The sequence below is a fragment of the Heterocephalus glaber genome, unplaced genomic scaffold (genome assembly GCF_053883595.1).
Source record: "Heterocephalus glaber isolate CG9 unplaced genomic scaffold, H.glaber_assembly_v1.0 deba00001447, whole genome shotgun sequence".
NCBI classification, from domain to species: Eukaryota; Metazoa; Chordata; class Mammalia; order Rodentia; family Bathyergidae; genus Heterocephalus; species Heterocephalus glaber.
The window spans coordinates 5,880,191-5,893,147 of NW_028258299.1; the positions used below are offsets into that span (position 1 = coordinate 5,880,191).

The following is a 12,957-nucleotide window of genomic DNA, read 5'->3' on the forward strand; positions in this document are numbered from 1 at the left end:
TCAGCAAGGAGAAAGTGACTTAACAATTTACTGAGCCATTTCCTTATCATTTTTGATTGATCACTTGAACAAACAATATATAATGAGTATCTTAGACCTGTCTCAAAATTTAAAATTATAAAAAGGGCTGGGGATGTAGCTCAGTGCAAAGGCCTGGGTCCAATCCTCAGTACCAAAAAAATAAGCATCAGGACAAATCAGTCCCCTGCCTAAAACCCTCCCTGCTCTCTCGCTGTGATTGTAATAAAACCTGGACTCCTCACCATGGTTCCAGAGCCCTGCAGCGTCAGATTCCTCCGTTCCCCATCACCTCCCATCCCCGTCAGTGGGCTGCCGCCACCAGGGCTTTCGAGGGTCTTTGAGTTTTCACGGCCCAGCATAGGATGGCAGTTTCTGGAAGGCTGCTTGTGGGTGAAAGCTCTGCCAGCAAGCGGGCCCTGCAGGGAAAGTGCCTTTGCACCCTGAGTTTGGCAGAAGACTTCTTTTCCGGGATGCTGAGGGGACCAAGTGACTTCCCAAGCTCAGCACTGTACTTAGATTCTCCAGGATTCCTGACTGCACCCCAAGTTTCAGATCAGAAGAAAGGCTTTGGCCTGGCCATTCTCAGAAAGAAGAACCCCTGGGAGGTTGTGGATTCACAATCAGAGAAAGCGGCCACCAGCAGGCCAGGCGACATGTGGTCCCGAGGCTCTGAGCCACATCTTCGACCACCGAGGACAAGGCACAGGCACGACTGGCACCGCCAGCCAAGGAACAGCCCCCCGGAACGGAAGCGTCCTGGGACAGTGTTCAGAATCATGTAGGAGAGCGGGCCCTTATGGTAGAGAGGGAAGTTGGTTTTGTTTTCGGGGTTTTTTTGCAGTGCTAGGGACTGAACCAGGCCTGGTGGGTGCTGAACTCTACCACTGAGCTCCGCCCCCAGCTCCTAAGTGTTTTTTAAACAGTAAAAATCCTAAAACAGAAGGGGAAAGGTTGATAAATTAGACACCATGGTTAAAAACTTCTACTTGTCAAAAAGACACCAAACAAAGCAAAAAGATGACAGACTAGGAGATGTTTCCAGCTTGTTTAATCCACAAGGGGACACACGGAGAGGAGGTAAATGATTCTGTGAACTAACATGAAAACAGTAACCCACTGGGAAAGGGCCAAGGTTACAAGCAAGCTCTCTGCAAAAGATACACATTTTGTGGGATTATCAGAGAAATGCACATTAAAATAACATAGCACCATTTCAGAGCCAGCTGTGGTGGCACCCGCCTGTAATCCTAGCACTCGAGAGGCTGAGGCAGGAGGATCCTTGTGAGTTCAAGGCCAGCTTGGGCTACATAGTGCGTTCAAGGCCAACCTGAACTACACAGTGAGACCTTGTTTTGGGGGAGGGGAAGTAATTTTTCTATACTTATGGAGATAGTCATCTTTTGGGATATTTTGGGTTAAATAAAACCTCTTGGGCCAGGGATTTAGCTCAGTGGTTCTGCTACCCACCTTGCAAGCAGAAGGACCTGAGTTCCATCCCCGGTACCAAAAAAACCAAAACAAAATAAATAAAAATTTCTCCTCCCCACCCCGGTACTGGGGATCGAACTCAGGACTTTGCACTTTTGAGGCTTTCGAAGTGCCACTGAGCTAAATCCCCGGCTCCCTCCTTTGAGCATGTTGTGGGTTTTTTTGGTACCAGGGATTGAACTTGGGACCTTGTGCTTTCGAGGCAGGCGGCGGAACCACTCAGTAAATCCCGGGCCCGCTCCCTCCTTTGAATGTGGTTGCTGGTAATCTTGCGATTAAGAATTGGGCCTGGATGAGGCTCCTTTCACCCTGGTTTGTACACACCAAGACTTGGTCACAAGAGTATACATTGTAGCATTGCCAGTAACACCAGGAAAAGTAGAAATAACCTTCAGGTTCATCATCAAGAGTTGGGGGTAGAGAAATGGTGCTTTCTTGACCCAGTGAAATACAGGCTCAGAGTTAGGATGGTGAACTGGTGCTGCACCCACCCGGAGGGCATCACACTGTGGGGCCAGAGCAGCTGGTGGAAGGCACTGCTGCTATTCTGTAAGGTTAATTTTAAACCAGAACATCAGGATTCCTGGTGGATACATGTTTGTGTGCTGAAGTATAAAAATATGCATAGAAACTGTAAACAAGCAGATTCCAGGAGGTGGTGACCTGGGGGGAGGGAGCCGGGAAGGGACAGAGGTGACCTGGCTGTGTGGGGTACACAGGGACCTTCAATTGTGTCTGTAATGTTTTGTTATTTACTGGGGGCAGGGGAGGATGACTTGGGGTTCGGTATGATTGAGACATTTCAACCAGTTGGTAAATGGCCAGAGCCTTTTGGTTTCAGAGGATAAATCAGGTATGGCGGTGCAAGACTCTGGGAGGCTGAGGCAGGAGGATGGCACATTCAAGCCCAGCCTGGGCTGTTGAGCAATTTAGCGAGACCCTGTCTCAAAATTTCAAAAATAAATGAAAAGGGCTGGTTATGTAGCCCAGTGTGAAGGTCATGGGTTAAATCCTGAGTGCCACAGAAGATGATGATGATGATGATGAGAGGGTGCAGGCTTTAGTCTCTCTAAGGTCCTGAAGTGTTTGCCCAGCCATGTGCCTTCTCCTTTCTGTGCCCCAGCTGTGGCAGATGTGCCAGGTCCTCTTGGAGCCTGGCCCGTGTGGCTTTGTTTGCCCAGATGTGTGGGAGGCAGGCAATGTCCCGCCAAAGAGAGGTGCCCCAAAGGTGGCCTGGGGGTGGGCGAGGTCCTGGGGGGTGGGCTGTATGCCCTACGGACTGGGACTCGGTCCCCAGCTACACTGTCCTGAGACCCCGCAGAGCGCTGGGACAGGATTAGAGGGCACGGTGCTCACTCTGCTTCCTCGCGCCTGCAGGACGTGAGGCACCATGCCCCCCGGGGTCGACTGCCCCATGGAGTTCTGGACCAAGGAGGAAAATCAGAACGTGGTGGTGGACTTCCTGCTCCCCACGGGGATCTACCTCAACTTCCCTGTGTCCCTCAATGCCAACCTCAGGACCATCAAGCAGGTACAGCACCATCCCAAATGCAGGCTCTGACCTAGGGGCAGAAAGACAGACGGGCGGACCTATCACTTCTCAGACTCGGGATCCTCCAATGACATTTTAAAAGCCAGAGCATTTTCAAGAATGGTTGAAAACTTGTGGTCAACTCCTCTTATCATTCTGCATCCAGCTTCCCCCTCTAGCAGTAGAGGTTTCCCTGTGTTAGATGACTAGATGACTAGATTGCTAGTGACTGCCTGGAAGGGGCCACTCCCAGGCCTTCGTCTTCAGAGATGTCACTGCTGCCGTGACCCTCATCCCGGAAGAGGGTTTCTGGTCTTACTGTGTAATCTGCAGGACGGATTGCTGAGTCAAAGCGTGAACATCTGGGTGTTGGTATTTGGTGGTGGCTGTGACTTTTGAAGGCCCTGTGACACTTACAAAGTGTGGGTCTCACAGGGCCTGCCTTGGGGTGCCACTGGGGAAGGCCTTAGCTCACAGTTGCAAAAGCTGTCATTGGGAGCAGAAAAAGAAGTGATAAAAGCAAAGTACCATCCTTGAAGATTTTTTGGTCTCCCTTCCTGGAAGATTTCTTTAAAAATTAAGTTTCTTGGTCTGGGGATTTAGCTCAGTGGCACCATGCCTGCCTCACAAGTGCAAGGTCCTGAGTTCAATCCCTGGTACCGAAAAAAAAAAAAAAATTAAGTTTCATAGCCAGGAACCATGGTGTACTCCTGTTATACCAGCACTGTGGAGGCTGAGACAGGAGGATTGCCTCAGTTTGAGTTCAGGCTGTTTGACTTAGTGAGAACCTCTCTCAAAATTAAAAAAAGGAGCTAGAAACATAGCTTAGTGCACAGGCCCTGGGTACAATCCCCGGCACCACCACCACCATCAGCAACAATAGTGTTTCTTTCTAGCCTGGCGTGGTGGCGCACACCTGTGATGCCAGCACTCAGGAGGCCGAGGCAAGAGGATTGCCACAAGTTCCAGGCCAGCCTGGGCTATGCAGTGAGCTCGAGGACAGCCTGAGCTATAGAGCAAGACAATGCCCCCCCACACACAAAAGAAGAAAGTTTCTTTCTTTTTTTTCTATTTTTTTGAAAAACGTTTCTGTCTTTACTTTTCTTCATACAAAAGTAATATAGACACATTAAAATTAGAATAAGAAAAAGAAGGAAAAACTTACCCATGATCCAGCCATAAGAGACAGCCACAGTCAACACTTTGTTTCCTCCTTTTTCCTGTGTCTACAATGTTGCTTTTTTTTGAAGATTCTGATCACTAACTTTCATCTTTACTTCTGAGTGAACATCATAACATCTCGTTTCTGTTACAAACTGTATATAACTATCAGTATGAAGTTGATCTTTTGTGTTTCCAGAACTAAATACATTATGATTAAGTTTAGACACAGTCAAAACTTTAAAAACACCAATTTCGGGACATGGTGGCACACACCTGTAATCTCAGCACTCAGGAGGCTGAGACAGGAGGATTGCCCAGAGTTCAAGGCCATCCTGGGTTAGGTGCTGAGTTCAAAGCCAGCCTGGAATACATAGAGAAACCCTATCTCAAAAAAAAAAAAAAAAAAAAAAAACCCACACCAGTCCCTGTGATCTCATGCCTCAACCTGATTTCAACTTTATTTACACCAGGGATCAGATGCTGGAAAATAGCTCCACCCTGGCTGCTGTGTTGCCTGCTCTGGTCATTTGGTGCTGGGCCTGTGCATGCCTGCCGAGGCCATGGTGAAAGCAGCCTGGATAATATGTAAATAAAGGCCATGGTGTGTGCCAGGAGCCAGGCAGTGGGCCAGAGGGGCCCCAAAACTATATTTTGCAGCCAGGCATGGTGGTGTGCACCTGTAATCCCAGCACTCTGGGAAGCTGAGGCAGGAGGATTGACGTTTGAGACCAGCCTGGGCAATCTAGCAACTTAGCAGGACCCTGTCTCACAATTTAAAAAATTAAAAATGGGCTGGGGTTGTTGCTCAGTTCAGAAGCCCTGGGTTCCATCCCCAGTCACCTCAAAAACAAAACAACAACAAAAACTGTAGTTTGCCAAATCCTGCTCTAGGGTGTTTCTCTGAGATGGGTCTGAGCTCATCTCCCTCCTGATGACGTCCCCATCCCCCTGGCATGCTAAACTTCTCTCAGTTTCCAGTGCTTAAAAATCAAGGTGATGAACCCTGATTGCTGGGGGTGACTGAAGATCCTGCCCACTGTCCCCCAGGGTGGCCTGAGGAGGTCCATGCAACCTGCAGGGAGACACTGGGATGCAGCCCCCCGGTCTCAGCGCACCCAAGACCGTCACAGAGGGCAGGGTTGGGAGGCCTGGGGGGTCACATGATCCACCCCAGGGCTCCAAAGGGCACTGGCCCCTGGGTCTACCCTGGCGCCTGGCGGTCTGGGCTGGGGCCCTCAGCCAGGAAGCCTGACAGTGTGGCCCCTGTAGGTGCTGTGGTATCGGGCACAGTATGAGCCGCTCTTCCACATGCTCAGCGGTCCTGAGGCCTACGTGTTCACCTGCGTCAACCAGACAGCAGAGCAGCAGGAGCTGGAGGACGAGCAGCGGCGGCTGTGCGACATTCGGCCCTTCCTGCCGGTGCTGCGCGTGGTGGCCCGGGAGGGCGATCGAGTCAAGAAGCTCATCAACTCCCAGATCAGCCTCCTCATCGGCAAAGGTAACCCTGTGGGCGGCCAGGTCCCCAGGCCCAGGCCCTGCGCCCACACTGACCCCCGCTGCCCCACCCCCAGGCCTCCACGAGTTCGACTCCCTGGGTGACCCAGAAGTGAACGACTTCCGTGCCAAGATGCGCCAGTTCTGCGAGGAGGCGGCTGCAAGGCGCCAGCAGCTGGGCTGGGAGGACTGGCTGCAGTATAGCTTCCCCCTGCAGCTCGAGCCCTCGGCCGGGAGCTGGGGGCCCAGCACCCTGAGGCTCCCCAACCGGGCCCTGCTGGTCAACGTCAAATTCGAGGGCAGCGAGGTGAGTCCATGCCGCCTGCTTCGCAGGTTGCTGGCCCGACTGCTGCATCGGGCTGCAGGGCTCACAAGAGGCCTCCCCTGATTTACCTCCCCAGCTGTCCCCAGCCCCCGGGAATCCACCCTCATCTCCACAGCCTCAGATGCTATGGGCCGGTGTCTGTGCCTGAGAGGGGCTTGGCCAAGTGTCCCGGCGCTGCCACTGGTCCATCTGGTCATTGAACTGGGCTTCCGGGGTCCCTACTCCACGACCACCCTAGCCAGACCCTGCCCTCGAGGGCTGCCCGATCACAGCCCTACCAACCCTGCCCTGGTGCCCAGAAGCCCAAAGCCCGGCAGCAGAGGGCTAAGCCTCCCTCCACTCCCCAGGAGAGCTTCACCTTCCAGGTGTCCACCAAGGACATGCCGCTGGCGCTCATGGCCTGCGCCCTGCGCAAGAAGGCCACAGTCTTCCGGCAGCCGCTGGTGGAGCAGCCGGAGGACTACGTGCTGCAGGTGAACGGGCGGCTCGAGTACCTATACGGCAGCTACCCGCTGTGCCAGTTCCAGGTGAGGCTGGCCGGGCCTCCCAGAGCACAGGGTGGGGCAGGGCAGAAACAGCCAGGCCCTGGTGTCCCCAGTGGCCCAGTGCTGGGAGTGGGGCTGCCTGCAGGCGGCTCACCTGCCCCGCCCCACTTAGTATGTCTGCAGCTGCCTGCACAGTGGACTGACCCCCCACCTCACCATGGTGCACTCCTCTTCTATCCTGGCCATGCGGGATGGGCAGGGCAACCCTGACCCCCAGGTCCAGAAGCCCCACCCCAAGCCGCCCCCCGTTCCCACCAAGAAGGTGAGTGACATGTTCCCCTCCCCTGGTCCCCCCCCACCTGTTGTCCCACCCCAGAGCTGTTGGACAGGCTGTGGGTCCAGGGGTCCTTGAGGGTCCAGGCTTCAATGGAGCTGGGGAAGCTGGGGTGACTGACATCAGCGTCGGGAGGACCCCCTGGCTGCCTGGAGGGCCCCGGGTCTGCACTTCTTGTAGAGGTGTCAAGGGTGCTGGGGCCCCGGGTGCCTGCAGGGCAGGTTTCCTGGGCAAGGCTGGTGTCAGGGACAAGTGTCCAAGCCTCGCCACAACCCTGTGACCCCCACCCCACGGGAGTGGCCAGGGCCTTCTTCAGGGATGTGAGCTGTGGCTCCACTGGCCCCCAGCCCTCCTCCGTGTCCCTGTGGTCGCTGGAGCAGCTGTTCTGCATCGAGCTCATCCAGGGCAGCAAGGTGAATGCGGATGAGCGCATGAAGGTAGGGTGCCGGGGCCAGGCGAGGGAAGGAGCCGTGTTTTTTGTCACAAACAAGGTGGCTGTGGCCTGGAGGGCGGCAGAGGAAGGAGAGTGGGAGGGTGTCACACGAAAGCCGTCTGACCACATTACCCAGCATCCTTGCTGGCATGGCTGTGAGCATAGCAAAACAGGAAGAGGGGAGGGAGAGGCCGGTCGGCCAGGGAGGCTGATTCGTGGAAATCGGGCCGAGCTGCTTCTGGGTATTTGACTTTGGCGGGGTTTGGGGTCAGGCCCAGCCAGGGATGAGGAGCCGCGGTCTCGGGAGAGCTCCCCACTGGGCCAGTGCTACCAGGGGCGCTGGAAGGGCTGTGCACTTTTTCCCCTGGCTTTCAAGGACACACAGTGGGAGCCCACGCTCCACTGTTGCTCTCGACCCTCAGAGCCACCTGTCACGTGTGGGCTTTACCTGGAAAGCGACTTGCGACACCTGGAGACAAGCATGCTTCTCTTGTCTGGGTCCCCCACCTTTTTGCGGGGGGACTGAGAATTGAACCCAGCGCTTCAGCCCTGAGCAACATCCTCCCACTTTTTTGTTTGTTTTGTCTTGGTTTGCTGATTTGGGACAATCTCACTTTGTAGCCCAGGCTGTCCTCAGACTCCCGGTGATGCTCCTGCCTCAACTTCCTGAGTGCTGGGATTATAAGCATACTTTCATTTTTTCATTTTGAGACAGGGTCTTGCTAAGTAGGAAGACTGTTGGGAAGACAGGCATACACCACCACTCATGGCTCCCTTTTGTTGGGGTAATTTTGTAAACTGAGAAGGGCTGAGTTCCCTGATGGGAATCGCGGAGGACAAAGAAAAAAGGCTTTCGGGAGAGACCTGCAGGTTGGAGGTGGAGGGGTGCTGAGGGCTGATCAAGCCAGAGTGAAAACTCTTCCCTTCTGCACCCACAGGGGCCTCATGAGACTGAAGGGAGGCCCAGGATGCTCAAGCCAAAAGGGCCCCTGGAATTACGCAGCCCTGATGGGGGAATTGAGGCCCGGAGTGGGGAAAAGGACAGGTCTGAGGTCCCAGAGTCTGGGGCTGGAGACCATGTTGCCCATGCACAGCCCAAGTGCTGACCCTGCCCCATGGCTGTGCATCCACCTAGGCCGCTGGCTGCCTCTGCAGGACCCTGCTGCACACAGGAAGTGGATTCTGGCCTGTGTGGGAATAGGACGTTGGGAGGTGACTGGCGGTGGGCTGGCCACAGCTCCCCTCACCTGTGCCTGCGCCCCCTTCCCCAGCTCGTGGTGCAGGCCGGGCTCTTCCACGGCCATGAGATGCTATGCAAGACAGTGTCCAGCTCAGAGGTCAGCGTGTGCTCCGAGCCTGTGTGGAAGCAGCGGCTGGAGTTTGACATCAGCATCTGCGACCTGCCGCGCATGGCCCGGCTCTGCTTCGCGCTCTATGCCGTGGTGGAGAAAGCCAAGAAGGCGCGCTCCACCAAGAAGAAGTCTAAGAAGGCGGTAGGTAGGGAGCCGGGAGTCCCTGCTCGGTCCGACCTCCGCCTCCTGCCCACCCCGCTGCAGGTGATCCCGGGGCTGCCCAGCCGGCCCTGACCTGCTGCCGTCCCCACAGGACTGCCCGATCGCCTGGGCCAACATCATGCTGTTCGACTACCGGGACCAGCTGAAGACTGGCGAGCGCCGCCTGTACATGTGGCCCTCGGTCCCAGGTGGGGCCTGGCTCAGGAGGGAGCCGCGCTGGGGGGGGTGTCCCAGAGCCGAAGTCCTCTTCCATACGACCCCACCTGTCCCCACACTCAGATGAGAAAGGTGAGCTGCTGAACCCCGCGGGGAGCGTGCACGGAAACCCCAACACAGAGAGCGCTGCTGCCCTGGTCATCTTCCTGCCCGAGGTGGCCCCCCACCCCGTGTACTACCCTGCCCTGGAGAAGGTCAGTGGGGCTGAGGGGTTTGTGAGAGCTTCTCTGGCCCTGCTCTGGGGCTCTCGGGGATACATCCATCCTTGGGGTGTCTCCACGTGGCCCTTCCAGAAACCCTCTGGCTGAGTGGAGACACCAGGCAATTGATGATGCTTTTGGCTGTCACGGCAAGTGGGAGGGATGCCTCTGGCCTGTAGCAGCCAGAGGTGCCCAGCCTGGCCCCCACGGTGAGCATGGTCGGCACCATTGCCAAGGTGTCAGGGCTGGCCAGGCTGGGGCCCTGAGAGCAGGGCAATTCATTTCAGATCCTGGAGCTGGGGAGACACGGGGAGCAGCGCGGACAAGGCACGGAGGAGGAGGTGAGCGGGGGCCCTGGGCCAGGCGTGGAGCCGGGCCTAGCTGGGGCCCTCATGCTGCCCGCCCCTCAGCAGCTGCAGCTGAGGGAGATCCTGGAGCGGCGGGGCTCGGGCGAGCTGTACGAGCATGAGAAGGACCTGGTGTGGAAGATGCGGCATGAGGTCCAGGAGCACTTCCCAGACGCGCTGGCCCGCCTGCTGCTGGTCACCAAGTGGCACAAGCACGAGGATGTGGCCCAGGTGGGTGCAAGGGGCACCCCGGGCAGAGCTGAGGCACAGGGGCAGTGCTGCCACCACCCCCTGACCACCATGCACCCCCAGATGCTCTACCTCCTGTGCTCCTGGCCCGAGCTGCCCATCCTGAGTGCCCTGGAGCTGCTGGACTTCAGCTTCCCTGACTGTCACGTGGGCTCCTTTGCCATCAGGTCCCTGCGGAAACTGACGTGAGTCCCCTGTGGGCCTGGAGGGGGCACCTGGGCAGCTGAGCCCGGCCTCCCCCCTGCCCAGTGGCCTCGCTCCAGGCCCCAGCCAGCCTCCCTTCCTGCAGGGATGATGAGCTCTTCCAGTACCTGCTGCAGCTGGTCCAGGTGCTCAAGTATGAGTCCTACCTGGACTGCGAGCTGACCAAGTTCTTGCTGGACCGGGCGCTGGCCAACCGCAAGATCGGCCACTTCCTCTTCTGGCATCTCCGGTAGTTGGGGCTGCCCTGGCCACGAGGGAAGGGGGACTCTGGCCTGGTGTCCCGGCCACCCCAGGTCCTCCCTCACTGGGGCTGGGGAAGGGGCTCTGCAGCTGAGCCTGGCGAGGCTCAGCCGTGCTCCTCCCACAGCTCTGAGATGCACGTGCCGTCAGTGGCCCTGCGCTTTGGCCTCATCATGGAGGCCTATTGCAGGGGCAGCACCCACCACATGAAGGTGCTGATGAAGCAGGTGAGGCAGGGCACCCTCCTCGGGGCTCACTGTCTGGCAGGACCAGGCCCCGCCCACCTCTGTGCCCCCTCTGTCCGCCAGGGGGAAGCACTGAACAAGCTGAAGGCGCTGAATGACTTCGTGAAGGTGAGCTCCCAGAAGACCACCAAGCCCCAGACCAAGGAGCTCATGCACCTGTGCATGCGGCAGGAGACCTATCTGGAGGCACTCTCCCACCTGCAGTCCCCACTGGACCCAAGCACACTGCTGGAGGAAGTGTGGTGAGGCCCAGTCCCTCCCGCCCTGGCCTAGGGCCCTGGCTGCCGAGGTGCTGTTGCTGACCCCGCTGTCTGGCTGCAGCGTGGAGCAGTGCACCTTCATGGACTCCAAGATGAAGCCGCTGTGGATCATGTACAGCAGCAAGGAGGCGGGCACCACTGGCAGCGTGGGCATCATCTTCAAGAACGGGGATGGTGAGCCAGGCTGGGCAGCATGGGACAGGGGGTGGGGGACCCTAGGGGCCTGTCATGGCAGGACCCACCAGGAACCATGGCCTTCCTTCCGGCTGCTGCAGACCTCCGCCAGGACATGCTGACCCTGCAGATGATCCAGCTCATGGATGTGCTATGGAAGCAGGAGGGCCTGGACCTGAGGTGGGGCCCCCTGCCACCCATCTGTGCCCACGCCAGCCTCAGAGCCTGTGCCATGACATTGCCCTCACAGCTATAATGGAGCTGGGAGGCCACAGGCAGCAGGGAGGGGAGGGAAGGCCGCTCCTCATTCCCACATTTCCGGGCTGCTCCATCTGGGAAAGCAGACACATCTCCTTCTGCCCCCTGCTTTGTTTCTTCCAAGCAAACCTGAGCTCGGCCAAGTGCGCCCTGCGTCAGGGAGCTGGTGCCGCTGTCTCCAGAGCCTTCCCCCGGCGCAGCGACTCGAGCAGCCGCATCCCCTGGCACTTTTCTAGGTGCCTCAAGCTCCTGGGGCTCCAGCAGCCCCAGGGACAGCCCTTGACCTCGGCATCTTCCCACCCCCCCCACCCAGGATGACGCCCTACGGCTGCCTCCCCACCGGGGACCGCACGGGCCTCATCGAGGTGGTGCTGCACTCGGACACCATCGCCAACATCCAGCTGAACAAGAGCAACATGGCAGCCACGGCCGCCTTCAACAAGGACGCCCTGCTCAACTGGCTCAAGTCCAAGAACCCTGGGTAGGGTTCCTTCCTGAGAGGTGGGATGCGGAGGGCGGCCTGTTAGTGTCCAGGGTGAGGGTACAGCCAGGGGCAGTCTCCATGGTCAGCCCAGGACGCCTTGTGGGATGGGGCAGGTCTCAGTCCCCACAGATCCGTTCATGCTCCTCAAAGCTCAGAGCTTTTTAAAACCAGCGCCTTCATGACTGGCTCGGCTGTGCATTTCTGCTGGTCTTGCTGGCACTGGCTCTGTACCCACTGCTATCTGGGACTTTGTCGGAGACGGCCCGTCGCGTGCTGGGGCCTTGGTACCGGCTCTCCACGCAGCCTCACCCTCTCCGCACGGTGGGGCCGGGGCAGTGGGGCGCGACCCAGGATCTGCAAGGTGGCCTCGGCCTCAGCTCCAGAATGGCATCCATCACGGTCCAGGCAGGGTTCAAGGCAGGGAAACAGAGTCCAGCTCGCTGAAAAAGCTGCTGTGCAGCAGTGTGACCGTGGGCTTCAGTTCCCCCCTCACACCCCCAGGGAGGCCCTGGAGCGAGCCATTGAAGAGTTCACCCTGTCCTGTGCTGGCTACTGTGTGGCCACCTACGTGCTGGGCATCGGTGACCGGCACAGCGACAACATCATGATCCGTGAGAGTGGGCAGGTAAGGGCGCTGCGCTTGCTGTCCTCTGACTAGGCGCACAGCTTCCCAAAGAGTCCCCGAGCCCCGCACCTGCCCCTCTCCCGCGGGACTGACAGCTTTTCAGGCTTGGCCCTTCGCTCCCCTCAGCTGTTCCACATTGATTTTGGCCACTTCCTGGGAAATTTCAAGACCAAGTTTGGAATCAACCGTGAGCGGGTCCCGTTCATCCTCACCTATGACTTCGTCCACGTGATTCAGCAGGGAAAGACGAATAACAGCGAGAAATTTGAAAGGTGAGGCTGCCCAGGGCCGCCAGGGAGGGGACAGAAGTCTCCTGGCCCTCTTGGGGCAATGGCAGAAGAGGTTCCTGGGTGGTGTGAGAGGTGGGGACGTGGGGCAGCATGGACACTGTCACGGGGCCAGAGCAATGCTCCGGGACTCTGCAGGCAGATGCCGACTGCCCCATGGTCTCGGAGTGCACAACCCCGGGCCTCACCTGCCTGGGCTCTTCTCCCGCAGGTTCCGGGGCTACTGCGAACGAGCCTACACCATCCTGCGGCGCCATGGCCTCCTCTTCCTCCACCTCTTTGCACTGATGCGGGCAGCGGGCCTGCCTGAGCTCAGCTGCTCCAAAGACATCCAGTACCTCAAGGTGCGAAGGGCAGGAGTAGGGGCCTCCGGGCACCC

At 57.7% G+C, this 12,957-nt stretch overlaps 1 protein-coding gene across 6 annotated transcripts in view; it reads left to right on the plus strand.

Annotated features, from left to right (window-relative positions):
- The window catches only part of Pik3cd (phosphatidylinositol-4,5-bisphosphate 3-kinase catalytic subunit delta), a 37,384-nt gene that overhangs the window by 22,291 nt on the left and 2,136 nt on the right, over window positions 1–12,957 (plus strand). For 4 of the 6 annotated variants that reach the window (XM_021243526.2, XM_087214616.1, XM_004863647.3 and 1 more), the window contains 21 exons: window positions 2,887–3,040; window positions 5,474–5,702; window positions 5,776–6,005; window positions 6,371–6,550; window positions 6,681–6,830; window positions 7,190–7,279; window positions 8,547–8,768; window positions 8,881–8,977; window positions 9,069–9,199; window positions 9,493–9,546; window positions 9,616–9,783; window positions 9,865–9,986; window positions 10,091–10,234; window positions 10,373–10,472; window positions 10,554–10,732; window positions 10,812–10,924; window positions 11,026–11,104; window positions 11,496–11,663; window positions 12,168–12,291; window positions 12,418–12,563; window positions 12,790–12,922. In XM_021243526.2, the coding sequence (XP_021099185.1) occupies window positions 2,900–3,040; window positions 5,474–5,702; window positions 5,776–6,005; window positions 6,371–6,550; window positions 6,681–6,830; window positions 7,190–7,279; window positions 8,547–8,768; window positions 8,881–8,977; window positions 9,069–9,199; window positions 9,493–9,546; window positions 9,616–9,783; window positions 9,865–9,986; window positions 10,091–10,234; window positions 10,373–10,472; window positions 10,554–10,732; window positions 10,812–10,924; window positions 11,026–11,104; window positions 11,496–11,663; window positions 12,168–12,291; window positions 12,418–12,563; window positions 12,790–12,922 (3,000 nt within the window). In that variant the 5' untranslated portion in view covers window positions 2,887–2,899. The remainder of the gene's footprint in view (window positions 1–2,886; window positions 3,041–5,473; window positions 5,703–5,775; window positions 6,006–6,370; window positions 6,551–6,680; window positions 6,831–7,189; window positions 7,280–8,546; window positions 8,769–8,880; window positions 8,978–9,068; window positions 9,200–9,492; window positions 9,547–9,615; window positions 9,784–9,864; window positions 9,987–10,090; window positions 10,235–10,372; window positions 10,473–10,553; window positions 10,733–10,811; window positions 10,925–11,025; window positions 11,105–11,495; window positions 11,664–12,167; window positions 12,292–12,417; window positions 12,564–12,789; window positions 12,923–12,957) is intronic. The other 2 variants (XM_013065093.3, XM_021243527.2) reach the window with 2 other exon arrangements.